Here is a 26,143-nt window from a genome sequence, read left to right as displayed (position 1 = left end):
GGAGAATGACTGGGGCCTCGGAAGCTTCGGGTCGAGCTAACAACGAGGCTAATCCGGCACTAGAATGGAGTTAGTGGCTCATCCGCAGCTCGTGGTCAAATTGCCGATATTTGGATTCTCCCCTTGGCTTTGGCGGTTCCATGGTTTCTGCGTTGGCATGATTATCGCCAATGCTTGGAGAGCATTTGGGAAAGGGGGCCATGCAACGACCGGAGAAAACTTCACGCTATCGCCACTTCCATAGACCAATCCGGGCGTCCCGAGGGAATCCCGTTCAGGCACCCACGATTCTTCGGTCGAGCAGCTAAATTAGCAAGTCAGATAGAGCCATCAAACCAAAGCTTGACGGATCAAATCATTCCCACCGAACTACTTCCTAGTCAGCTTGGGCGCCCCACTGTTGCTGATATGGGTGGAAGAACCTTCACATCGCCGAAGCTTTTTCTTGAGTATTTATCTCCGCTTGCCCCTCTTGGGCTTTTTGAAGCTGTCGATTACTCGATTTCCCCTCCCCCTTTTATCGCCTTCAAGATGCGTCGCATCCCCGCTGTCGCTCGTTGATTCGCATTCCCGCCCTAGATGGTTCCTGCATCCCGTCCAACATGAATTTCAATGTCCGACAGGTGCAGACGCACCTCTTTCGGCTGACAATCTCCACCGCCTCCTTCTGCTTCCTGCTCTTCCTCTACATTTCCTTCGAATGGTCTCCTTCTGCCTCAGATCCGAGTGGTTTCAGCGCATCGAGCTACGAAGGTGATCTCGATGCCGCCATTCCCGCCATCTCCGCCTGCAACGGCTTCAACCCCGCGACGGTGGCAGATGTCCTCGATGAGACCCTCACCGCCAAACTGCCCATCAATGGCAGCGCTGTCGATGATTTTGTCTGCAGCATCATGACCCACGATATGAGTCTGTCTGCGAAGCTTGAATGCCCGGCTACCATCAGCCCGCGCTATGCCGATCTTCCCGTTCGCGCATCCAACAGCCTCTTTTCCAAGCCCAAGATCAAGTATTTCTTCGCCCTGGATCTCTATCAATCCGCTCACATCATGCTTCCCTTGATGGGCACCATTGTCGAGACGATGCGCTTCCTCGGACCCGAGTATTGCGCTCTCTCGATCGTCGAAGGTCGGTCCACCGACGGAACCTACGATATTCTCAATCGGTTAAAGAGCGAGATGGCCGCCATGGGCGTGAGATACTATCTCTCCACCAGCGATCTCAATCCCAAAGCTATCTGGGCAGACCGAATCAAGCACCTCTCGACCCTGCGCAACCAGGCTCTCGCGCCGCTAGTCTCTGCCGGAGCGGGCAAATTCAAGCCCTACGCAGCGGACGCGACGATCCTCTTCATCAACGACGTCGTCCTCTGCGTAGAGGATCTGCTCGAGTTGCTGTATCAGCACCGGCAGCAGGATGCGCGTATGACTTGTGCCTTTGACTGGAATGCTGCCGGCGGGCCGTTCTACGACTCATGGGTATCGCGCAGCATGTCCGGCAATCTCTTCTTTGAAATCACCCATGATGCGCGATACTGGCTCACCCAGGACATGTTCTTTGATGACCAGCCAAATCAGCAGCGATATGCGAGGAAATTGCCGGTGCAGGTCTATTCGTGCTGGGGTGGTATGGTCATTCTGGATGCGGCGCCCTTTGTTCAACGGAAGCTTGAGTTCCGCAATCACAAAGAAGGCGAGTGCCATATGGGCGAGCCTACATTACTGGCCAAAGACATGTGGGGCCAAGGACTGGGAAAGATCCTGGCAGTGCCTTCAGTGAATGTGGCATATGAGTACAAAGCCACTCGGGAGGCCAAGAATGGCCAAGGATATGTGCACAATGTCATTGAGAGTGCAGACTACAAAGCGGGCAAGGAACTGGTAGTGTGGGATAAGGAGCCACCCGTTCGGATCAAGTGCATGCCTTTGTTCAATCAACAATCGTGGGTGAAGTCGACATGATCGTATATTTTGTATTTATATCGCATCTCTTTGAAGCCTGGATATAGATATTCCCTGATACCCTTACATGAGCCATGCAAATCTGAAATACCCCCTTTCTAGCGATCATCTGATGCATTATGGCTCTACGATCACACGTCCATGGCCATTTTCCAGTTCGAACGGTCACAGCCGTTCACTACCTGGAACGGTCGTCTTGTCGCACCGTGACAAGCAAGACGGTGGCTGTAACAAAAAGTGCGTGTGTTTCACTCTTCTTCCCACGGACGTGTTCTTCCTTCCACGGAATTTGTTGACAGGCTCCGACATCTCCAACTATCTCCGGCATCTGCCTGCCACTGATCGCAAGTATCCCACTTAGACCAATATTCTCATTACGTGCATATCATCATAAATAAGCACAGGATCCTGTCATACAGTGAGCACACCACATTCAGCTATTGGTCAGCCCACCTAACAGGAAGGCTGCATCAACAGCAGCAATGGCGAACAACGAAGTTCTCCCCGAAGGAGCCATTGAGGCAGACGTCATTCGTGCAACATCTTATCACCGCCGGGACTTCGACATGTCGGTAATCAGAATCAAGCCAGTAGACAGCGAAAGCGTTGGACCCGGTATCACACACGCTTTCAATCGTCCCTTCCAGCCCGCGAAACCCGGCCTCCTTGACTATTTGCCCGTCGAAATCCTCCTCAAGTTCATCCCGGACCTAGACATCCAAACCCTTTTCAACCTCCGCCACGTCAACGTCCGTACCCGCGATGTTGTCAGCTCTCTGGAGACTTATCAGCAGGTGACGACCTACGCCGCGGACCTCATATGTGCGCTCTTACGCACTACCCTAGCACAGTGGTATACTCTCAAGACGTCCTCGAGGTCCTACATACCCGGGAATGCTCCATCTGTCACGCCGAATTCGGAGGCTTCGTCTTCCTCTTCCCCCCCAAACTATCAAGATGCTGTTTCCCCTGCATCCGAAGCAAATCCGATCTCCGCCGCCCCGTTATCGATCCACATACTCACCGTTTTCACTATGACCGAGAATACGAGTTGATCACGCTCGCCGAAGCGCATAACTTCTACGGAATCAGCCCGGCCGTGCTGCGTGCGGAATCCGTCCCAATCCTGAAGACCGTTCGGGGATTCTACACGATGAAAGAAACGCAGCGGAAGATCCGGCACTCTCTGGTGCATGATAAACGAGTGCGCGAGCTCAGTACGGCTCACCAAAATGGCATTCCCTGGTCTGATACCTTCCGCCGCGGACGGGTGATGCTTCTGCGATGGTGTATGGCAACCACTGCGGTGCCTTATGTGGACCAAGAGACCGGGGAAATTGAGCGTGGGGTTTCGTGTCGAGACTGTCAGGGCCGGTTTGAGCAGGTGTCATCTGATTGGAGAAGGGTGGGGGAACTATCTGCTCCTAGGGATAAGGTTTACTCGAGGGCTGCGTTCATGGTTCATTTTAGGGAGTGTCAGTGGGCGAAGAAGCTCTGGGAGGATAGTAAGGGTGGGACGGTGGTGGTGGGGGAGTCCGAGTTTGTGCGTCGCGGTGGGTTTATGGAGGATAGGAAAGATGATCACGGGTCGGAGGTGGTTGCTGCTAAGAAGAGGTCTCATTCTCCGGTTGGGTAGGCGTTGGATCTTTCTTTGTGGTTGTGGAGGGTCTTTGAACTGATTTCTGAGATATTTATGGATGGGGTGAGTAGACTGCATTCAGGAATATCTATTATCGAGGTGGACATCGGATTGAGTCCATAAATGAGCTATTGCTCTTTGGTGTAATTAATCAAAATCTTTTGCCTGTCAGAATGACACTTTGCTTGGAAGTGCTTATAACCAGCGATAGTATGAGCGAAGTTTAATCAATACAGAGTACCATAGGTCATGGATTAGACCAAACAACAAATCACGACGAAAAAGGGTCCTCCATTCTTCCTATCGCCACCCCCCTGACCCAATGCCCACCATATATAGTCTGGCAATGAGCAAAAGACTTGGGATTCATAAATCGATGATATGTCACCATATTAGCCATTTGACAGGGGTTTTATAATAATAGACCTGTATTAGTGATTGAATTACCTAGCTTGACTTGACCTGAACTGACCTCGATGAAATGTTCCCAGACCCTGCTTAGGCAAGATCCCAACGGAATTATACAACAGATCGGAAACTCTTCGTATAAATAACTACTGCTGCTGTTACTGCTACGACGCTCTCTTGATACTACCACGATCATCATAGCTTACCCAAGATTGTCTACGTGGAGATCGACTAATATGTACCATGTCTCTACGCTATATCTTATACTCTCCGCACCGTATACCCTTCTCCAGAATAAATACCCAAACTAGGAGTAAAGACTCCGGAACACTCAGAGGATAGTATATAATAGTATATCCAGCTAATCTCCGCAGCTTGGGAACTGCACGCTAGTAGTACCTTTAGAAGAGTAGTGGATGACTTCTCAGCATTGAGAGTGCACCACACTGCCAGTGCAGAAACATTAGTTGGCTTAATAGCGGGTTGTGAGGAACTGCTTAAGTGGCACAAGTTGAAGCAAAAGTGACAAACAACTTAATGATGTAAATGTGTACTATGTGCAATCAGTAGTAGTGAATAGTAGTCTAACTCAAACAATCAACACAAACACCCACACCCAAAATCATCGAAATAGAATCTTCATAGCAACACAGAACCAGTCTAGATACAAAAAATAGCTACTAGCCAGCTAAGTTTGTCAGGCCTTATGATGAATATTGACCCATCTGCTTCAGAGTGATTAAGCTACTTGTGTATGCTGAATGCTGTAATTGCAACTGAAACCCTTCTTTCTATGCGAAAATATCAGGAATCGACCTTACTTCTCTTCCTCGTCCAAGACCAGTTGTTCCTTAGATAGTCATCAGCCTGATACCCCTCGACTCAGTTCGACGGTACGTATACCACTGAAGCTAAGCTAAGCGGGACAGGGAAGCGATCCTAGGGTTTAACAAAATAGACTGCGCAACTGTAGATTATATTAAAAAAGATAATTAAAGATAGCAGACAGAATTATAGAGAACAATAAATGATATAAAATAGTAGTTAAAAAAACAATATGTAAAATAATAAACAGTAGTAAAACTCTAAATAAATTAGTCATACTATTTAATCTAGTTATATATTAATACGATCAGCTCGTCCAACTTCAAAAAAGTATACTAAATCAGAATCCTTCCCAGCCATTATTATATTCAAGATCTTGACTATCACACTCAGTGGGTCATTATGGGACAAGAACAACATACAAAACAATTCATATCGAAGCACGTCATCTTCCAATTACTTGCCAGTCTTAAGGCCCAGAAATACTACTAAAATGGCACAGTATCTGCAGAGATTAGTAAATGATAAGACAGTGGCATCTTCAACTCACCCAGAAGCAGCAGTTAGGACCTCGTGCGCTCGCGATTTTGTTGACAAGCCGTAAAAGCATGCAAACAGGCCAGACCATCCAATGACGCATCCAAAGTTCTGCCACTGTGACCAGCTATTAACATTGAGATAGAGCAACCCAGCAGGCATCAGAATGAAGAACAGGGTCATTGTAATGAGTATAAAATGAGCAATAGCCATCAACCGGCTATGTGTAATATACTTGGTATGAGCGCCGAATTTCATCCTATCAGTATGACTCGTTAACTGGCGAAACCATATATGGTTAGCATGGCACTTTTTTTTTGATGTAACATCTGATTCGAAGCCGCGGCTAAATAAGTGTCATGGTAGCATGCGCGAAATGTTAAACTAGTCACTCACAGCGAAACTGGGAAAGAGCTTTTGTGGAATGATAACAAGGAAGGCCTGAATGACGTCTTCCAGCATGGTATCCTCTGCATATGGCCAGAGAGTCATAAGATCGTCAGCGCGGAATATCCAGTCGTAATCCTCCTCACCGAGGTCATTTTTATGTCGCTCCACAAATCTTATCAGCGACTCGAACGCTGTAGTATCTGGAGAGCACAAGGAAAGAAGGTTTCTTTGCAACTCAGCGAGTTCAGCATATTCCTTCAGTAATTTCGAGATGATCGAGAGCTTCCGAAATTGCGTTTCTGACCCTTTTGCGGAGGTCATAAGGACGACTTTCAGCTCCTTCTCTTCTTTCAGTAGTCGACCCTGTAGATGCAAGAGGCATTGAGTGAAAAGCCACTTGAAGCGACAAAAGATCTGAGAGTTTGGATCTGCACTTAGGACGAAGGAAAATTGTGGGAAACCCTTTTTGAACATAGAAACTAACGGCCATGAGAAACAAGCTCGCAAATGTATGGGCATGACTCACTATGATCGACTTCTGCTCGATTGATCCACCTTCTCCACTGAGGGTCAATGAGCGGTCGTACATAGTACGAACCAAAATACGTTTGGCACAGCCAATCCCTTCCTCTCTTTAACAGGGAGTCGGTATTATTCGGCATCGTGTAATAATATGTGATTGGGATCTCAATCTCCATGGCAGTTAATTTAGCAAGGACGCTTAAATATATTGATATTGCAGCGGATGGTGGGTTAGTTACCACTGTGAATCATAATGACATACAGACCATTGTTGTAAGCAAATTTGCTAAACTATCCTTAGTTTGCTAGCTAGGGCTTTATTTGGGCCCGCTCTCAGTTACGGATACGTGGTCTAGGCCCAGGCTCCGATGGTTGCTGGTGATAGACAAGAACTCTGAAGATGTAGTAGTTTGGTAAATAAAAGTATATTTGGCTAACGAAACCTTTCATAGCCAGCTGGACCTTTCAGGATTGGTTGACTTTGATGTAGAGATGATCATATGAGAAAGACTTTGTTCGCACTTTCCCATGTGTTGCAGCCTTATGGGATCATGGTGATGTAGCTTAACGGTTACGTACATAAATATAACAAAGCGAAACGACCAGGAGCATATTCTTTACCAGGTTCATCTAGACATCGTTCACCACTGTTAACCAAGCAAAGTTCTCAGTCCAACGCTGAATAACTCCGATGCCAAAGTTCTACGAAAATACATGTGAGTGTTTGCGAGTCCTTATACCGTGTCAGTACTGATCCCATTATACTCGAAGGCGCCTGTTTGGGCTGTATTACAGGATATCTGGGGGCGCTGCCGTTTTGCTTATGCTGTCCCGACGGTAATCAGATTGTTGAGGAGGGAGAAGTAGCCGTCAAACTTAGATTTGGAAAACGAAATGACGGAGAACCACTTTCGCCAGGTCATCACTTTGTTAACCCGCGTTCGGAAACTCTAAGGAAGCTTAATAAAGAGGGAAAAGTCATTGATGGTTTGCCACTGCCGTTTCCTGCAATTTTATCAGATGGCACTTATAAAATTCCCTCTCCCCTCATTGCCTACAAAGTTACGGACCCGGGTAAGGCAATTCGTCACACGAAACTTGAAGAGGAAATACAATTACAAGTTCAGCAGGAGCTTCAGCGAGTTATACAGGGGAAGTCCTGGTCACAGATCAACCAGACTCTCATGGATGACTTGACGAATCAAATTAATAGGAGTGCAGGCTATATGGGAGTGGAAATAACTGTCATCGGGTTTCGAGACAATATTACACCCTTTTATTAGTGTACTGTGTGGCAGCTCCTGCTATGGGTTTGAATGCGTTTCTGCACATGAGGCGAATATTTCTTGCTTTGGTCACTTCGGTAACTTACTATAGCCTTGGTTGACATCAAATACGAGACCATTGGGTCCCGCAACGGACTGTCCGGAAGTTTCCCCGTTGGTGGTGTCCCGTCGGGACTTGAAATCGCCAACGATATCTCCGGCCACAATCTTCAGCCCACGCCAAATGAATCGCAACGTGCTGCTAACAGGAGTATGGCTCATTCAAAGAGCCAGTGAACCGAACCCTAATAACAGTAACATCCCGAGAGACGTTCACATAAGCGCGGAGAACCAAATCCAGCCAAATAGGATGCTTTATTTGTTCGTAAGATATTTAAATCGGGGAGACTTGGGACTGATCCTCTGACTGATTGGCACTCCATACCGCCCTCTTAACAAGCCAGGGACAGCAGGCAATGCCGGGGTATCTGTCCGACATGGCGGGGCTGAGTGATCTCTTCGCTACAACGGCACTGAGCATATAGCCATTGGCTTCTCTCGTACCTCGAGTTACAGCCATGGAGTTCGATACACCCGCCCTGAACTAAAAGGGCCCAGAACGGCCTAGCAAGGCGTCTGAATTGAGCTACTTGGGAGCGAATCAACGCCTGGCGCTATGACCAGATAATATTTGCCAAAGGCCGTATGGAACGAGAAGTCCGAATATGCTATTTTTCTTTTCTCTTCTTTCCTTTTTTCTTTTTCTTTGATTGGCTAACCTTGTCGGATCTTACTTTCACAAGATGTACCACAAAACCTTAATTAAACCCTCAGGTGCTCGTAATCACAACACTTATTATCTTGATACTTTTGGGGGAAGCGTTCGAAGCTGGGCCCAGTGATGTCCCATGCCAGATTGATCAGATTGCCTTTATAATATGGTTTATAAGTTGAACTTACCTGCCACGGTACCATTAAAGAGTCACCGCTTGAAGTAGAATATACCCATTAAGCAGTTTATTTTGTGGTCTTCATCTGGTGGTGCCGCTCGGGGACGCGGATGCAGCAATTGAATATAACACTCTTTGAAGAATCTAAGAAATCAAGCTGAAAAGAAAGGGAGGAATATGTGTCTAGCTAAGAAGTGGCAGTTGATTACTATGCACTGGTTGATCAAAGACTTCCGACTCCTCTAACTAGTAATGTAAGAGAGCTTAAGGCAACCTTGCCAGCACGGGTAGGTTGACGCATAATAAGAAATTTTAGCAGTAGAGATAACTGACAAAAAAACCCAACAACAATAATGCCGTGTAGGAGAATTAAATGTAGTCAGCAAACAGAACGATCGTGTCAATTGATCTGGTACTACATTTGCGTGCTACGAGCCGCGTGAGAGAACTATCGAACAAGCAATGGTAAACCTCGCTCAGATAAGCAAAACAAATAGGTGATATAAGATCATTACATGGTGACTACTTCCTCGTGGCGACACGGTATTCTTTACCTCTGTTTCCTGCTGTATTCAATCACCGTCGCTCTTAATTATGCTACAGAGGCGAGCTTCAAGTTAGTGCAAAGAGCTCCAGCTATCAACAAACAGAGTGACAAGCGTCGCTAGATCCACCACTACAATATACTACATATATATTCCAGTCACAAGAAGTCGTGCGTGAAACGGAAACTTAAACAAATCCATCTTCGTTGGGTGACGCAATATAACGGCGATATTTTGTGATAAATAACATGATAAAGCACATTTTTGTAAGAAAAGAATTCAGGCTCCTGAACACGGTATTCCAGCTCGAAATATGATCCTTACAGTTCGGCCCTCTCCTCTGCGAATGGGTATCCAACGAGTGTCCAAGCTTCCCTAATCTTATCTACATGCTCCCCAGCATTCTCAATCGTAAGATCGGCAAAGTCCTTGAACTTAGCTTTACCGTCCGTGGGGAGCTTACCACTGCTTAGAGCGCGGTACCAGATAGGACCTGCACCCTCCCAGGCATATCCTCCAATTTTAGTTGCAGCAAGGTAGAAGGCGCGATTCGGGATGCCGGAGTTGATGTGGACACCACCATTGTCCTTGCTGATGGGGAGCTTCTTGAAATCTCTCCAGTGCGCAGGCTGAGGGTCTGCCCCCACAGCACCATCATCGTAAGCTGTTCCAGGATTTGCCATGTCCCGTAGTGCCTTGCCCTTGACACCAGCAGCCCAGAGTCCCTCCCCAATAAGCCAGTCGGCTTGATCAACTGTCTGGGGGGTGCTTTCACCCCATTGTTTGATCATAATACCAAAAACGTCGGCCAAAGACTCATTGAGAGCACCGCTCTGGAATCGGTAAGGGAGTGGACTTGTATGCTCCACAACGCCATGGCTAAACTCGTGGCCAATGACATCAAGCTCGTCGGTAAATCCGTCAAAGATAACGCCATCTCCATCACCAAATACGAGCTCATATCCGTTCCAAAAAGCGTTAAGGAAATCACCAGCATGCACGAAGGCATCGAGCGCTATACCGCTATCATCAATCGAGTTTCGATGGAAGAAGTCGAAGTAGAAGTCATAAGTCTTCTTAAGGCCAATATAGCACTCGTTTGCATTGTTGGTCGGATCTTTCACCTCAGAGAGGAGTTCATCGCCCTCTCTGAGGAGCCGCTTATCCCTCGGAGGACGTATGGCAGGTGAAAACTGCGCGTCGTAGACTGTACGGTGTATTTGACGTTTACGCCCTGCCGCTATTCGATGTTTAGTGCTGACTGCGAGTGTGTGGCGCGCCGCCTCGCGCTGCTGTTCTGTTGCGGCATTCCGAGCTATTGACTCAAGGATATAGGGTGGCATAATATTATGGTTGGTTTGTGACAGCTCAGGCGATGCGATGCTCTGCACGTGTTGCCCACGGGTATCCTGAAGTTGCCTGGTTTTGTCGATAGTGGATCGGCACCGACTGATGATGTGCTGTGGCGCTAATCCCTTCTCAACAATGCCCTCTAGGACATATTGTGGTATAATAGTACATAAGCGAGCCATATTTGCGTTCTGCTAAGAATATCGGCCGATATCCTAACTGGCTTGCAGTAACAAAGAGTAGGGAAGTTGAACAGAAAGGTTTGATAATCAAACGTCTCTTGCCATGATTTGAGAGGGGCCAGAAGATCTTCTTGTTTGATATGAGAATTCTGATGTATGACTGCCCGATCTATCTACCCCTGTGTCATTGTTGAGTCATTGTATGTAAAATGATTAGGATGAGTGATGTGAGGATGTATGGCGATCATCTGGCTAGACAATTCTAGATTCCATCTAGAGCGTCCCATACTCTTAGCTAGCAGTGCAATAGGCTTAGGAATTTAGCCACCATTTCTCCCTGAATTCTGGAGCTATGATTTGGACCGTGCTTGCTATTACGAAGCTGTTGGGTATGGCTTTTCTGGTTAGGATGGCAAGTCGGTTATCGGGCACCATGTAGCCTTGGATTTACCGACCTTGCAGTGTACAGCATATTCTTGGTTGAGTTAGGTTTGCTAGATTTTGGAACTAAATTCTACGTTTGCTCGCTTGCCTTTCTTTCGGGCGGGGGAATATCCCGTAGGCGACTCAATTGCTCTACGTCGGCTTTCTAGATGGAACGGGCTAGAACGCAGTCGCTATGGGAGACTTTAACTAGGCTGTTCATGGAAAATCAAATTCCAACTCGTTCGTAATAACCATAGATTGTAGAGGTTGGAATAGTCGCTGCATAGGACATTACTGGAACTAGCCTATCTCCTATACGCAATACGGTTCGGCACTAACATTAAGCTATTGATTACTCTTAGCATAGAACAGGAGAATTATGTTTTGTATGGACTAGTGGAAGTTTAACTACAATGATACAACGTACCACCAATCATAACAATGTCTGGGTGTCAGATCATGCCGCATGTGGCCGCGTTAATCTACTGAATGAGCTGGTATGTGCTTCCCCACAAACGGCGTTAGTTGCGGGTTTACCTACGGAGACTTTTGGATTCTCCGTTTGGTTGTTTTTATTTAATAAAAAAACGAACCTTAGGGCTGATAGTGGCACCATATAACGGCCCAGAACCGTGGCTCGTTAGTTCACTATTTGGCCGTGAGTTCAACCTGTAAATAAGATGGCATATGATGCGCACGAACTAGGAATGCGCTTCCGCCAATGATGTATTGAACGTTGTCGGCGCGGTGGTATCGAATCCTCGAACAGCAGCCACATACCTTAGGAATTCGGTTGCGGTGGGCAGCTGAATATATATATATATCAACAGAGGGACCGAGCATTCAGCCTCTTCCCATCCTCTTCAAGTTAATCCAGAATTAGCCCGAGAGTGGGTGACCGCCGCGAATTTACGGTATGCCACATGACGCACGTCGATCATCCGACTGCAACCCAGTACCAGCTTCTGTTGTTCAGCCATCCGTGGTTCCTCCTCGCTGCAAGCCATACCCACGTTCTCATACTGAATTGAAATCACGTCGCAGAATAAGATCTAGGCTGTACTATTAGAGAGCAGACGCCACGAAAAGTGTATCTAGGATAAGGGAGATCAAGGCCTATTCCTTCTACCCCAGGTTCGTGTAACGGTAATAACAGCCGCTTGGCAATGTGTCCGTGTCCTGGATCCCCCCAGTAAGTCTATTGTGAAATTCTCAAAAGGCGCTGCATGTTTTCATATCACTGGCCTTGATCAAAACTGAAATACGGAATATGACGCGAGACTCGATGACGTCTGAAAACCTACGTGGCGTGCATAGATGAGGGGATCCTTGCCTGGAACAGGTTCACTGCTACCTTCATATAACGAGGCGATGGGGATTCTAGATCGATTGTCCCCTGGATACAGTACTCTGCGTCGGACTGGTACCAGTTCGATTTGTTAGTATATTAGGCGTTAAGTAGAGCGGAACACCTACGCCTTGCTGTTCAATGGGTTTCAAGCAACAACCTCGGTCTGCTCGTATAGTAACAATTCTTCTATTGCCCGAGACCCTTTGTCCACGCACGACCTGCCTCGAAGGCCTTAGCCAACCACTATACGTCTTTTTCCGCGCTGATTGTTCGCCATGGATGTTACGTCCGTATGCTTTACAGAGCCAATGCTAAATATGACGCCCGACTATGAGGTCAGACTTTTGCTCAACCCGGCCAAAGTGCTTAGCTCCGAACATGAGTTAACAGACGATGTCCGATCGGCTTTCAATCTGGCCCCGACCGCCATCATTCTGAATGTGCAGTTTCTCGACACGTTCTCTAGAGAAATTTATACCGCCGGCTGGAGCGCTCGCATTCGCAAGGCCGACAACGAGGACGATCTTGAGCTGACGTATAAGAAGCGGTATGCTGTTACGGATGGCGGCATTGACTCCGCTCTCACTGCGGCTGAGAATGATGGTTTAAATGCAGGTGACACGAAGTACAAGGCTCAAGTCGAATGGGGATACGAAAGGCAGATACTTTCTATCAGCCGCAAGAAAACTGTAGCTGATGCTGTTGCTGGAAATGGCAAAATGGATCTGCCAGGCCCAAGCGACTCGCGCCAAATGTTAATTGACGAAGCGCCGGACAAATTCAAGAACTGGCGTCCCAACAAATGGGGCACCAGCGTGTTAGCGAAGTCGCGGATTTATGGCCCGGTCTTCGTCAAGCGATTTGTTGGCACATGGGGCAGGATCCCGCTTTACGTCGAGATTTGGCCTCTTATCAACTCCCAGCGCACAGGTATTGAGTATATCGTCGAAGCTTCTTTTAAGACGGAGAATATAATGACGGCCTCGGATGAGCGGAGCAACTTGGTCACCGACTTGCAGAGCAAGGGTTGGTTGCTCCCTAAGGAGTCACTAAAGACGCAGCTTATTATGGAGCGTTACTGATAGGAAATGTCATTGGCAGACTGGTAGCTAATTCTGTCAGGTCTGATGATGGAAATTAATTATTCCGTTGCTATAATGTTGATCAAGATACTCGTGCATGCTGAATGTTCTGATGAAACCGAAACACCTATTCTCCTCTATGATTATGAGAGATACAAATACTAGTTCAATTACATTATAATCTACGTCAACTTCTTCTCCTCATATTGTCACATATCTTAAACAATATTTTACTGTTCGGTTGTATCATAGTGATCATCATGTAATCTTATTCAAAGACTATGATATCAAATATCGTCATATATAGGAATTTTTTGTATGACTACTAATACATAGTATTCTATCCAGTCCTCTGCTTTTTACTTCTTACTCTCTCTCCTACTTATTTTATATGTCTTCTTAAAGGAGACTCTCTATTCAGGTAACTACTGGAAAAGCACCATACCTCGTGATACTCCCCTACATACCTACATCAGACCCACACAGTCCACGCCAATCCGCTTCTGTTCGCTTTCCATTCTACTTACAAACCAACACCCAGACTCTGCCATACCAGAGCATCTCAAAAATGGCACCAATCAGCATTAAAGCATTTCAAAACACTCTAAGAGCAGCGGCAACGCAACACAGACACAACTACACAAACATCCACTCAATGACCGTGCGTTGGGAAAAGGACGATACAAACGCAGACAAAGTCTCCCAGTATTTCCAGAATCTCCTGAAAACCTTTAACATCCCACCAGCCGCCGAGCACATTATCTGCCACAACAGCCCGAATCCCGACATCCCTTTCCAACAAGCCTTCCATGACATTCTCGACAAATGCCAACCCAAGACTAAAAGCGAGCATAACCTTTTAATCTTCCACTACGCAGGACACGGTTTCATCAAGAATGGGCAGCTTACATTTGCCGAGACTGCTACTGCAGAGAAGACTCTTAATGCAGGCACCTGTCTGTTTAAAGATACCGGGCTCATTCATGACTCAGTCCATCTAGATATATTACTTATCTTTGATTGTTGCTACATTGGGCATATAACGACTCGGGCTCCAATTATCTCAAATAGGGTTGTGGAGATATTAGCAGCGACGAGCACACAGATACCCAGGAATAGAGTTCTACCGGAGAATACATTTACTGCTAAGCTCGCGGAGGAAATCGCCTGCAGGAAGCGGAGCGGACATAAGTATGTGGAGTTTGCTGATGTTTTTCAAACGTTGAGATCCCATGGGAAGAGAGATAAGCTCAGACCTACTCATGCTTTGCTGGTTGGGGTTGGTTCGGTTGTTTTGCCTCTTAATGGATCTTGTACTGTTGATCCTGTTACTGTTGCGCCAATGTGCACGGCTCTCTTTAGTGTGAGAGTTGCGGAGGAGATGACTGCAGAGGAGCTAAGGCAGCTGTGTTCATGGATGAAGAACCTCCCTTGCTTTGCGGGTCTTGAGGTTGATAGGGTATATCCTAGTAAGGTGATGTGCTTGATTTTGCGTTCTGCTCTGTCAGTTTATACCAAACTACACAGAGTACAGGGCTATTTGTTGATTGCAGAGGATGTCAGGGCGCCCCCTGATCTTGATAACCTGCTGTGAATTGTGCCTCAAGCGAATTATTCCTTTCAAATTGGTTAAGTAGGAACTTGCTTGGAATTGTGCGTCAGTCGGGAATGAAGGAATGAGATACATTTAGCTCTTAGATAAAGAAAGCTTTGATATCTAAATTGACTATTAACATTAAATCCGCCGGCTATGAGAAGACTCAGAGCGAATAAACCATTAAAGAGAGCCAAGGTCGTAGGCAGGAACTTCAATAATTCATAATAAGGTCTCATGCTTCTTCGTTCATGTGTGACCCAATTCTTTTGAATTAGTATTTAGTTATCAGGATCTGGCCAGACTGGGAGTTCCATTATAGAAACCGAATGGTAACCAAACTGGTTTGTCTCACAACTAAGCTGGATAGGAGATACATGACCTGTACACATAGAGTGCACGGATATCCTCGGATAAATCGGATCTCCCCAAAGAATGAGGCGAAATTCCCACCCACGTCAGCCTGCTGTGTTGTAAAAAGCGGTCTCGGACGTATACAGCTGTCTTGTCCGCCGACGATCGGGCTCGGCGATGATACCCGTGTCTCCGGACTTAAGTAGTCCGCACGGATTCCGGATTAAAGGGTGTTGAATGCAAAGCCTCCGGAGATGTAACCATAAGGTTGTATCTCCGACATCTCGCCGACGGAGAGACCGAGTAAAATTAAATCATGCCAGGTAAGTTGGAAATTTGAAACTAAGGACGTCGGTAATTGCACGTTTGGTCCGTCTCGGCCGCTATTTTCCGGCTGCGGCTGTTTATCTCCGATTATATACCGTACATGAAGTTGAATAATGTGGTTCTCTGGATTTGTCAGAGTCCTTAACTAACTAGGTGGAAGGTCATCTGGAAGAACAAGTGAACCCCAGATACAGCTCATTTATGGCATTGCAAGCTAAACCTGATGCGGAAAGAATTGGGTCCGGCAGATCTTCCGGATGTGACAGTCATAGAGTCGCTCTCTTAGTATCACACATCGGTGGTAAATTAACAAGTCTTCAAGAACTCATTAAAATCTTCTACAGCATGAACATCACAGTGAATGAACCATAACCAACAGAAAGCCACAGCATATCCTCTTTCTCTAAGGAGATCTAATAAAGGAACTTTGTTCGCGACAGAAAACACAAGATCAATATGGCCAGTCGGGTGTCTGCTGCTCTGTGCCGGTGGTTCCTTCCCAGAATTAGAGTCAAGTGGACCTGACGCCAATATCTGACCGTCCGGAGATGTTCCATTTGAATTCCAGACAGGATCAATTACTTATGACTTTTCGTACTGTCACGCAGCTGTCCCCCGGTATTGTTTGTTCCTTTCAGCAGATGGATAATACCCCTATACTCTGTCGTTGAGAAGTTGTCCTGTGTTTAGGTTGCGGCGTGCGAAGATGCAGGTAACAGCCTCATAGCCATTCGCTGAAGCCTCCGAGCCGTACGGATGTGTTGTCTTGATTTGGCGCCTCTTTCAAGAAGCATCTTGACGATACCTTCATGTCCATTCTCCGTAGCGAGTGATAGCAATGAATCCCACCTCCACGTATTTTGATTCTCAGTATCGTCGCATCTTTCAAGAAGCATCTTGACGGTACCTTCATGTCCATTCTCTGTAGCCTTCCACAGAGGCATCTGAAGCCATCGATCGTTAGTCTTATTTGCAGCACCTCTGGCAAGAAGTATCTGGACAATGCCTTCATGCCCGTTCGCTGCTGCCAGTGACAGCGGTGTTCTCTCGCCCCACTGACCCTTAGCCTTAATTGCGGCGCCAATCTCAAGAAGCATCTGCACAATCTTTTCATGTCCATTCTCTGCAGCTAAAGAAAGCGGTGTCTGGTCTTTTGAACTTCTGGTCTCAGTTGTGGCACCTCTCTTAAGAAGCTTCTGAACAATGCGTTCGTGCCCATTCGCTGCGGCCAATGATAGCGGTGTCTGATTATCTGAATTTATAGTCTCAACTGAGGCACCTCTCTCAAGGAGCATCTGCACAATATTTTCATGTCCATTCTCTGCAGCTAAAGAAAGCGGTGTCTGGTATTTTGAACTTTTGGTCTCAATTGAGGCGCCTCTCTCAAGGAGCATCTGCACAATCTCCTCCTGTCCATTCTCTGCAGCAAGTGATAAGGGTGTCTGACCATTATGATTCGTTATCTCTATCCCGATGTCACTGTGAGTCAACAATAACCATACACCACCTCTAATTCCTGCTTCTGTGGCCACCAATAAGGCTGCTGGATCTCTATAACGCATCGGAAGCCTTAGCTCTTCGATAATATGAGTCTCTTCTGGGGAGATACCGTCCTGTTCTACGGCGGTACGCTTTTGTATGAGCATTGTGCGACCGCCTCGGACACAAATCCTTCTCACGGGATATTGGGTTGGTCGAAAGATTCTGAGATCGATATGTCGCAAAAGCCCGCTTTGGACCCTCTTGAACAGATGCATAGTGAAAGTTAAATCCTCCAAGTAGATGGCAATAACCTTATCTTGCTGGGTTCTTTCTGTGCAGGTTCTTTCCACGCAGTTAAGGATTGCGACACCTAGGCCGTCGATTGATATTCCTGCGAAGCCAATATCTAAATGCACCCCTCTACTATTCACAGTGAAAGGGTTATCAAGACTGCCATACGGATTGAATCGCACAATGTTATGGGAATGGGCGAATGCGGCAGGAGAGGTGGCGAGAAGCCCGCCGCGATCATCAGAAGACGTCCAAGCGAATAGACTCTGATCATCTGAGATCCGCATGATTTCCTCCTGAAGTCTGATGAACGCATTTTCGCCTTCCCCGTAGATCAGCGGCATATTGACGTTAAATATGCCCATTAGGGAATAGGCGCGGTCTTCCACTCGCGATGTTTGTCTTTTCGCAGCCCATGACATTCTCTGTGCGACGCTAGACGTTTCAAGATCGTCCTCTCCGGACAAAATTCCGGCGGGTATCCCAGTATATTCAGATAATCTGTCTCGGAGAGTTGCTCTATCTCCCAGCACTTCCCATCTTTCGTTCAAGAATATCACTCTTGATGGAGCGATCAGCTCTTGAAGTGTCCAGCCTCTCGTAAGCCATTTACTCTGGGCAATTTCTTCTTCAGACCGCACGTCCGCAAGAATTGCGTAGCATACCTCAGCCTTTTGGTACCAGAGATACATGGAGTTGATCGCCTCAGACAACTCCGCACTGCTTGTCTTGTCAATGCAACATGTATCGATCCAGACATAATCGTATCCATCCGCCTTTGCTACTGAGCAGTATTGTGTAATTTTCTTGTACCCGCTCTTTCCCTTTGCGCTGTTCGCGTTGATTTCTTGATATGTGACTTCCTCTTTGCCCCAGGTATGTGATAGAATAGCGTATGGCGGTAGTTCGTAATTCAAAAAGTCTTGAATTACGAATTCCCCGCTGTCAGACAAGCACGTGTTCAGCAAACGCATAGTACAAGTCGTCAAATATTTTCGTCTTGGAAGTGAATAGTGCTCTGTGTACTGTTAAGGGGATGATGTATTATTGAGTGGAAGGGATCAATTGTCGAGTCCGCTAGCAGTCGTTCTGGCAATCCACTTGATGAGTTGGCGAGGCTGAAGGACAGGGATCTGCCCGCTTGCAATTAGCCAGCACAGCCTCATTTTAGTGGCGGGCCGCATCCTCCTCCAGCTTTGTACTTCTACCACGACAACAGTCGAAGAAATTGTCTTTGAAAGGGTGATATTGTGGATGCCAATGCCGAGATAGAATCTTTGTAGACTCGCTGTCAAAGTATGCGCTGCCAGAATAACTCGACAACCTTCAGATGTTGTTGTAGCATCACGTGCTCTTGGAAGGCTCTGGCCCCGAATAGACACTGTGACTGAGATGCATGCAAGCTGTATACACAGGAATCTCTTGAGATGTTTGAGTAACCGGGTCTGCTTGGTAGCCAGCGATATATCGTTTTGGCCTGCTTGGTATAAATCGCTGATTTGACAGAACCTACCTATGGCACGCAGACAACCATCCCTTTTTACTCTCCATATTCCCATAATGGGCCTGTGACACACGAACACTATGAGTATTGCAGTGTATGCTGCTCTGCTTATTGTCCTATTTGTTTGTTAGCAGATGATTTCGGTTCTCTGGATTATCTATACGAAGGGCGACTCTTCCTACCCAACTGTTTATTATCAATATTCACAATAGTTCCGCTCTGCGGCGGATGTAATGTCTTGATGAAGTGGGCTGTAAGACTCCGACTTCGCCAAGGGGCCACTATCTCAGGAGCTCTAGCGACCACTGGTCTCTATAGGGACAGAAAGTGGCAGAGCACTTGTAGATGGTCAACGCGTTCGGGTACCACATTATGATGGTACTCATTGAATGTTAATGAGTATTCTGGACATTGCATGCCCATAGAAGGGCTGCTGCATGGGTGATACGAACATCGTCGTAGGAGGTATGTGATGAGCGATGCTGCAACATGAAGAAAGCAACTCATGCCATTGTGTGTGCATGAGTAGCAAGAGCGACAAGAAAAATAGCAAAATAACCACTGAATTGACCAATAATAGAAGATAATTCGGCATGCATAGAATCATCCAGTAGCATTCAACCACTCCTGAAGCGGTGTCAGTGCTTATACTAGTACTACATTCCAAATTATTCCTCATATTTGAATATCATCCCAAACCCCCAAATCCCCATTACCTCGATCCATCAATGGATATACATGTCAAAAACCAATATATTTAGTTTCTCGTATTCGTAATCTCCCATATATAAGTGAACTTAACAACGAATGACCCCAAAAACGAGACCTACACCCAGTCCAGTGGATGCCATCTCCCCTCCCCACCCTCACTCAGCCTTACAACAATACCTATAGAAACCCGCCACATCAGTCCTTTGTAGCAAGTAGTCCCGTAGTCCCCACCCAGCTGCCATCGTGTTACCCAGCCCCCAAACCCACGGATCATGTCGGCCGACCGAACTATGAGCGGGGATGGGCGATGCTGCTTGCGTGCGCAGGTGTCAAGTGGTGTCATGCTGGCGTGAGCGACCCGGGTCCCTACCTAATATGTCTCGTGATCAGGGTATCCGCGGGTATTTACCCGGTAATATTCTGGACATGATTGTAACCATAGTACTTACTTTACGACTTTGCCATCTGGTTACCTTGGGTTGCAGTGGCTTTGGCACAATGATGTTTTCGGAAGCAGAGTAGTGTTCGATTACTAACTAATAATAACCTGTCATTAATTTGATAATTAATTAGGTTTTTGGTTGTAACCAGGAACCAACCGATCAAGCGAGTCAGTCTGTCAGTTTGTTAGTAGTACTAGGCTATTGGAAGTAAGTTCTGGAGCACAGAAACCCGACTATGAGAGGCCCAGACCAATAGAGGGTGGGGAATGCGAGCTCGCTTGGGAGGTTCGGCTAGCTACGCCGCCTGTTGGATAGACGGGTTTAGCTGGGGATCCCTGGCTTGGCGGGCTGGGGGTCGGTAATTAGTATAGCCAGCATCTTTCGATCTATCTGTTCTACCATTGTAAATGCCGGTTAAGAATAACCGGTTGATGCATGTTTCACTGCAGAAGGTAGAATATTTTACGTGATGGATTACGAATCTGACCAACCCAGCACGACATGGGATAAAGGTGGTTGCGATGACGACAATGGTATGGGCAAGGTGTCGGTGTCAACTTCCGACAGACTGCAAGGGGAAGCCAAGACGGGGATGGCCTGGCTATGGGGACTATCTATTAGTAGTGTTTGGTAATAGTTGCTTACTACCTGGCTTGTTGTTTAGCATGTTTATGAAGTAGGATGGACCGGAATCGGGAGTTCAAGCTGTACTGAAGGTTAGTGGTATTATGTTGGCCAAGATCCCCTTTCATTGTCTTGTCTTGGGGTTGAGCACCTCATTTGGTCTGTTCCAGGTGATTCATCGCCTACTGCATTCTTGACCCCCGATGCCTATGTAATTATTCAGCCACCACCACATTCAGTAGACATCATATGTGCAACCGTTTCAAGTAGACAGGAAGCATGGGTGTGGTCTGGTCACACTGGTGTTCCATGACTTTCAATCAGCGTATGACTAACTACCAATGATGGCCTGAGGAGTCAGCACACCCATCGCGGACGATCCCTGTCTGGAGATATGCGGGGTATTTTCCGGTGTGGTAGAAACATGCTGTACTGCCTGCGTAAGGATGTAGGATGAAAGCCTGGTTGCACGAACAATATCAGAAGACGACATCAAGAGAATTCGTTTCGTTTTCGTTTCGTTTGCTGTCGGCACTTCTGTATCCTGGATTGATCAACCCGGTCAGCAGCTTCAAGCAATGAGTTGCTGCATGAAGAGTGAGGTGATCGTCCAGTCGAAGACTTGGCTGTTTCGGGAGATGAATTGTACTTCTCACAAGCCAATGCCCTTTCGTGGATTTCGGTATCGTGTCAGATCATCCATGCGATCTAGGAAGTACTAAGATCAGCCTACCAATCAGGGGGTGCTACATAGTTCATGCCCCCTGGGGCACGGTAGCCTAGCTAGTAGCTCCCTACCGCTAGTCTAGTTCCTCTTTGTGCAGCTACCCCACAATCATTAAAGGCTCAAAGATGGGGTGATGCTGTCAGTCAACCAGGAGTCATCCCCCCGATACGAGCGCCAGTAGTTAGTGTATTGATCATGCTTCAATGACCTGAGTCAGCTTGATTTGGAAAGAGTGAATTACTCGGCCGTAACTTGGACATGTGGCCTGGTTTCATCAACTTCTCCTTGGAAGAGATGAAGACTGTCAGGGATTGAGTTCTCCTGATCTCTGGATCAAGGGAGACATGGCTGTGGATGACGAATAATGGAAAGAGGAGAAGGGGGAGGAAGAAGGAGTGACAGCACTAGCGTTCTCCGCAGGATCACGGGATCCCGCCCGGAGCAAATGAAGGGCGGGCGAGTAGTAATTGTTAGGTAAGGAATATTGCATCAGGGGTGCGTGCAGGTCTGGGGTAGATGGCGACATAACTTTTGAGAAACTATATCTGTCGATACTATAGGGGATAATGTCTTGGGAGTTCATGGGAAATGAAGATGACACGCATCCAATTACTCTTACGAGAATGGCCCTCTCATCCTTTACTACGGATACTACTATGGAGTAACGGAGGACCAGATGGATAACTCACTAGTGTTCTTAGTAGGGGAGGAAAGTCCCGATGGTCGGAGGAGTGCGGAACTCGGCCTCGAGAAGATCCCGCCCCGTCGGGCAGGTCACGGGGCCACCAGCGGCGGTTTTCCATTATGTCATAGAATGCAGGCGGTGATCCCGATCGAGCAAGACTCGGCCATGGCGCCAGCAAGTCCGCCATCGAATCATCACTTTTGTCGACTAATGGAAATCTGTCTGGTAATCTATTTCTTCCTTGTATATTGCTGTATATTGCAAATACCATCTCTCACCGGGGAAGATGACCGACACTGCGTAGAGCGAGGGTGTGTGTCTAGTATGTGAGACCCCTTCCCTCAGTAATTCACACGACGACCTCTGCATTATGTCAATTTCCGACCGGTTTGATTGATAACCTTACTGCGTAGACCGGGTATCGCCCCCGAACGTGGATTAAAATAGTACTATGGTAGTTCGGCCGTGTGAGAAAAAAGCAACCAATCCGCAGCGGGAGGCGATCGATCAACGGTCAAAGGATTCAAGGATGGACCAGGAGGACCACTCACAATGCAGCAAAGTACTTTGGTAAGAAGTAAAGAATGGAGCAGCCAAATGGTACCTCTTTTTGTCTTTGCTCCTTCCGAACAACCGGATTCGCCGCTGGGAGGGATGGAGGGCCCCATGTGGTCAGTTGAGTTAGTCCGACCGAGTCATCGGCGGGATCCATGGGCTTCTCTTTCTTTTCGGCGCTGAGCTTTGCTTTCCGCCTCCACTCCGCGGGCAAACCCTCTGTAAAAAAAATTACCAAGACAGTGCCCAGTGTCACCGTTGTTAGTTGGCTTTTGGCTGGTTGGCAAACCCGGTCTGTTCGCCTTACTTAATGGAAATTTGACGTCGACTTGCAGTTTCTTGCCGCTTTCTCTTTCTACTTTCTCCCTTTTTTTTTTTTCTCTCTGATTCTCTCATTTGGCATTTCCCCCCCTCTACTTTGTACTGTTTGATTACTCACATTATTTTTACCTTTCACCCCGTGCTTGGTATTTTTATCCTCCTCCTTGGAACAACATCCACTGGCCTCACTTCCTTGATTCCTATTTCCCCCCATTCCCCTCAATTGATCTGCACAAAAAAAGCAGCCCTGTTGAACCAACATTGCATAGCTCACTGCACGGTCCACTGACTGCCCCTCCGCCTAAGCGAATCATTACTCTGTCCGCTGGCTTGGATCTCTTGGAGTCAAATAGCGTGTGCCCGCCTCGGGGCGCGGCCTCGTTCCATCGGCCGCTGATTCTGTGACTAACAGCAACAACCTTCACGCTCTGGCTCCGAATATACGCTTAATTACGTCTCCAGCGCCCCTCTTTGGCATCTTCTAGCGTCCTCTGCAGACAGGGGTGTTTTGGGTGGAATCTGGGGAAAGAAGAAAAAAAAAGCTTTTCCGTTTTTCCCTCTTTTCCTCTTTCTTCCCACCGTCCCTCTTGCCTGTGTGTGCGTGTGTGTGCCTCTCCTGATCTTCTCGTCACCTCACCACCCTTTTCTGGGACCGGCCCTACTTTCCTATATAGAGCCTTCCCAAACCATACGCCCTCCCCCTCTTCATTATGTCGGCCGCCACCACCGTCCCGCTGTCTTTGCACAAGACATCACAGCCTAGATACTCTCCCGCTGTCTCGGGAAACACCTCGCCTACTGAAGGCTCCCGCAACGCCTCCCCTCATCCCTCCACCTGCTCCTCCCAGAACTCCCGGTCCAGCAGTCGCCGCCGGGAGTCATTCGGTTCCATCAAGGAAGACGTGGATGGTATGTATATGTCAATCAATGGGCAGGAATGGTGTCATAGCAGGTCACTTACACGTCATAGGCATTGCCCAGTCCTTCGTCGATACCCACATTGAACATTCCCCTCAAGAGCCCACCAAGCGCAACCCCATTGAGATGCAGCCCGACTTTTGCTGCCCCTGCGGTGGATTTCTCGGCTGGAAGCAGATCCGGCTGGGTGGCAAGAGTCTTAGTCGGAGCTACAGCGATCTCCGCAGCCTGGGGAACTTGCACGCCCGTGGTTGGGCCTGGGATACACCCGATGTCACTCCGCCTAGCAAGCCATTGCCGGTGGAAGAGCAGAAACTACAGGTGCCGGAAGTGAAGGAGGTGGAAGTGGAGCAGAAGCCGCCTGCAGGCACATCGGCTCTGGAAAGGCTTCCCCCGGAGGTTCTTGGTAAGTGCTGGATCTTCACATGGATATCAGGCCGCTAATTGGTACAGACCATCTTATTTCCATGTTGGCATTGGACGTGCCCCCCAATGGATATACCCCCCGTAACGTGGATTTGATCTCGTGCCTGCTTACCTCGAAGACATTGCACGCCGCCACCCTCAGTGTGTTGTACCGGAACATGACATTCCCCCACTCCATCATCTTTTCTAAAGCTCTCAATCATATCTCTCGCTATCCGGCTCTGGGCACGCTGGTTCGCCGCCTTGACTTCTCGCACTTTACGTCGGTTGGACTGGGTCGCACCAAGCAGATGAACGCTGAGATCCAGAACCTCACCTCCAAGACGCTCCTCCAGTGTCTGGAACTGCTGCCCAACCTCAAGGAATGCTTGTTGCAGGAACATGTCGAGGGCGATATCAGCTTGGATGTGCTTCGGAAGCTGTTCACCGGTCTCCCGAACCTGTCAGCCGTCGATTTCTGCGGCTGCTCCTCTCAATCCTTCTCCACTCTCTTCTTGGAGGCCTTGATTTCCGGTCCTGGTCTCCCCATGACCCTGCCGAACCTGCGACGGGTTTCCCTGCATGAATGCAGCAGTCTTCCCGCGGCTGCTTTTGAGATTCTCCTGCCACGCCTGGTCAATCTCACTCACCTCGATGTCACCCACACGCAGATCAGCGAGGAGGCGCTGTTCTCTATCCCCGAGACCGCCAAGATCACTCATCTCAGCATCTCCCGCTGCTCCCGCCTGCGGGGCTCTCGAGTCGTCGAGTTTCTGTCCACCCACCCAGCCGTCTGCGACTCGCTGGTGTTCCTGAACGTGCTGACCGACCCCACCCGGTCCCGGCTCCTGGAGGAGGAGGATGTGCAGGCACTCCTTCCTCGATTGCCTTCTACCCTTCGTTCGCTCAACCTCGGAGGGGCCAAGGTGACTTCCGCCCATACCCAGGCCTTGTTACCCTTGACGAAGCATCTGGAAGAGCTGGGTTTGAGCTCATGCGAGCTCAATGGCCAGGATCTCAACACCTTCTTTGTGCCGCCCAAGCCGGTGGAGGGAGAGCCGATCACCCCCTGGGTTCCATCCACGCTGTGCTACCTGGATTTGAACAAGGCCAACCAGCTGACAATCGGCACCATTTTTAATCCTAACGCGTGCGTCATTCTCTCGCCGCAGAGCTACCCGCTGCAGGTCATCGAGTTCAGCGACAAGCTTATCGCTCCTCTGCGCGAGCGGGCGCGCAACACGCGCACCTCGCCGGACTGGACGGTGCGCGAGCTGGGCCGTCGGGGATGGTACGTGCGGGACCCGGCCTCCATGCCGGAAGTCATGCTCGACGACGGAGCGCGTTCCTGGAAGATGGGCGCCCGTTGGTGGGGCATGCGGAAGATTCCCGTGGCCGTGGGCGACGTAGGCGGGCTCTACGGGCACTACATGTTCAAGAAATGATCATGTATTTGATTTATACCCTTGCTTATCTTCTTGTTGTTTTATTACTGTGTATGGCGCATTTGGCCGGCGTTAAATGATTTGGGCCACTGCAACGGAACGCGCCAAAAGTGTGGTTCTGACGACATGATTGTTTTGTTCTGCATAGCGGGAGCGAGTTTCAGCGTTGGGAGAGCTTGACGGACTGATTGGCTTGGCTTGCTGCTGCGCTTATGATACCTTGCTGTTGGTCGGGTTATGGTTTGCGGGAATTACTTAGCAAATTGATAGTTATAGAATCTCATCTTACTATGAAATCTACCATCGTACACAGTAGTATGGAGA

The 26,143-nt window shown here is 48.0% G+C and overlaps 9 protein-coding genes across 9 annotated transcripts; 5 read left to right on the top strand and 4 right to left on the bottom strand.

The window, feature by feature from the left end:
• Nucleotides 1–435: 435 nt before the first annotated feature.
• On the top strand, nucleotides 436–2,455 carry BDQ94DRAFT_7717 (glycosyltransferase family 69 protein). The gene is made up of 2 exons (XM_026776499.1): nucleotides 436–2,198; nucleotides 2,366–2,455. The coding sequence occupies exon 1, from the start codon at nucleotides 603–605 to the stop codon at nucleotides 1,959–1,961; it is 1,359 nt and encodes a 452-aa protein (XP_026632712.1). The 5' UTR covers nucleotides 436–602; the 3' UTR covers nucleotides 1,962–2,198; nucleotides 2,366–2,455.
• BDQ94DRAFT_165374 (uncharacterized protein) lies at nucleotides 2,444–3,597 on the top strand (the record flags this gene model as incomplete). The annotated part of the gene is made up of 2 exons (XM_026770287.1): nucleotides 2,444–2,783; nucleotides 2,813–3,597. The coding sequence occupies 2 exons, from the start codon at nucleotides 2,444–2,446 to the stop codon at nucleotides 3,595–3,597; spliced, it is 1,125 nt and encodes a 374-aa protein (XP_026632711.1).
• Nucleotides 3,598–5,289: 1,692 nt separating this feature from the next.
• BDQ94DRAFT_165373 (uncharacterized protein) lies at nucleotides 5,290–6,234 on the bottom strand (the record flags this gene model as incomplete). The annotated part of the gene is made up of 3 exons (XM_026770286.1): nucleotides 5,290–5,338; nucleotides 5,384–5,649; nucleotides 5,767–6,234. The coding sequence occupies 3 exons, from the start codon at nucleotides 6,232–6,234 to the stop codon at nucleotides 5,290–5,292; spliced, it is 783 nt and encodes a 260-aa protein (XP_026632710.1).
• Nucleotides 6,235–9,362: 3,128 nt separating this feature from the next.
• On the bottom strand, nucleotides 9,363–10,574 carry BDQ94DRAFT_165372 (uncharacterized protein; the record flags this gene model as incomplete). Its single annotated transcript, XM_026770285.1, has 1 exon — nucleotides 9,363–10,574. The coding sequence occupies one exon, from the start codon at nucleotides 10,572–10,574 to the stop codon at nucleotides 9,363–9,365; it is 1,212 nt and encodes a 403-aa protein (XP_026632709.1).
• A 2,052-nt stretch (nucleotides 10,575–12,626) lies between these two features.
• BDQ94DRAFT_177052 (uncharacterized protein) lies at nucleotides 12,627–13,530 on the top strand (the record flags this gene model as incomplete). Its single annotated transcript, XM_026772810.1, has 1 exon — nucleotides 12,627–13,530. One exon carries the CDS (start codon nucleotides 12,627–12,629, stop codon nucleotides 13,431–13,433), a length of 807 nt encoding a protein of 268 aa, XP_026632708.1. The 3' UTR covers nucleotides 13,434–13,530.
• Nucleotides 13,531–16,320: 2,790 nt separating this feature from the next.
• BDQ94DRAFT_7697 (ankyrin repeat-containing domain protein) lies at nucleotides 16,321–18,679 on the bottom strand. The gene is made up of 2 exons (XM_026776496.1): nucleotides 16,737–18,679; nucleotides 16,321–16,673 (listed from the first exon to the last, which is right to left on the bottom strand). The coding sequence occupies exons 1-2, from the start codon at nucleotides 18,453–18,455 to the stop codon at nucleotides 16,395–16,397; spliced, it is 1,998 nt and encodes a 665-aa protein (XP_026632707.1). The 5' UTR covers nucleotides 18,456–18,679; the 3' UTR covers nucleotides 16,321–16,394.
• Nucleotides 18,680–19,849: 1,170 nt separating this feature from the next.
• On the top strand, nucleotides 19,850–20,307 carry BDQ94DRAFT_133493 (uncharacterized protein). The gene has a single exon (XM_026764289.1). The coding sequence runs from the start codon at nucleotides 19,997–19,999 to the stop codon at nucleotides 20,216–20,218; it is 222 nt and encodes a 73-aa protein (XP_026632706.1). The 5' UTR covers nucleotides 19,850–19,996; the 3' UTR covers nucleotides 20,219–20,307.
• Nucleotides 20,308–22,342: 2,035 nt separating this feature from the next.
• On the bottom strand, nucleotides 22,343–22,925 carry BDQ94DRAFT_133491 (uncharacterized protein). Its single transcript, XM_026764288.1, has one exon. It carries the CDS (start codon nucleotides 22,841–22,843, stop codon nucleotides 22,625–22,627), a length of 219 nt encoding a protein of 72 aa, XP_026632705.1. The 5' UTR covers nucleotides 22,844–22,925; the 3' UTR covers nucleotides 22,343–22,624.
• A 631-nt stretch (nucleotides 22,926–23,556) lies between these two features.
• BDQ94DRAFT_133490 (Leucine Rich Repeat domain protein) lies at nucleotides 23,557–26,116 on the top strand. Its single transcript, XM_026764287.1, has 3 exons — nucleotides 23,557–23,960; nucleotides 24,022–24,375; nucleotides 24,423–26,116. The coding sequence occupies exons 1-3, from the start codon at nucleotides 23,762–23,764 to the stop codon at nucleotides 25,817–25,819; spliced, it is 1,950 nt and encodes a 649-aa protein (XP_026632704.1). The 5' UTR covers nucleotides 23,557–23,761; the 3' UTR covers nucleotides 25,820–26,116.
• The last annotated feature ends 27 nt before the right edge of the window (nucleotides 26,117–26,143 follow it).

This window comes from Aspergillus welwitschiae, assembly GCF_003344945.1.
Source record: "Aspergillus welwitschiae strain CBS 139.54b unplaced genomic scaffold BDQ94scaffold_1, whole genome shotgun sequence".
NCBI lineage: Eukaryota > Fungi > Ascomycota > Eurotiomycetes > Eurotiales > Aspergillaceae > Aspergillus > Aspergillus welwitschiae.
The sequence above is the reverse complement of the archived record's forward strand: the minus strand, read 5'-3'. Positions and strand labels throughout refer to the sequence as shown.

Coding starts and splice junctions, on each gene's coding strand:
- BDQ94DRAFT_133491 (XM_026764288.1), bottom strand. CDS start 22,843: ATGGGGCCCTCCATCCCTCCCAGCGGCGAATCCGGTTGTTCGGAAGGA.
- BDQ94DRAFT_7717 (XM_026776499.1), top strand. CDS start 603: ATGAATTTCAATGTCCGACAGGTGCAGACGCACCTCTTTCGGCTGACA.
- BDQ94DRAFT_133490 (XM_026764287.1), top strand. CDS start 23,762: ATGTCGGCCGCCACCACCGTCCCGCTGTCTTTGCACAAGACATCACAG. Junction 23,961..24,021: donor CATCAAGGAAGACGTGGATG/GTATGTATATGT, acceptor TACACGTCATAG/GCATTGCCCAGTCCTTCGTC. Junction 24,376..24,422: donor GCTTCCCCCGGAGGTTCTTG/GTAAGTGCTGGA, acceptor TAATTGGTACAG/ACCATCTTATTTCCATGTTG.
- BDQ94DRAFT_7697 (XM_026776496.1), bottom strand. CDS start 18,455: ATGCGTTTGCTGAACACGTGCTTGTCTGACAGCGGGGAATTCGTAATT. Junction 16,674..16,736: donor AGAGAACACCGCTGTCACTG/GCAGCAGCGAAC, acceptor GCTGCAAATAAG/ACTAACGATCGATGGCTTCA.
- BDQ94DRAFT_133493 (XM_026764289.1), top strand. CDS start 19,997: ATGGGCGATGCTGCTTGCGTGCGCAGGTGTCAAGTGGTGTCATGCTGG.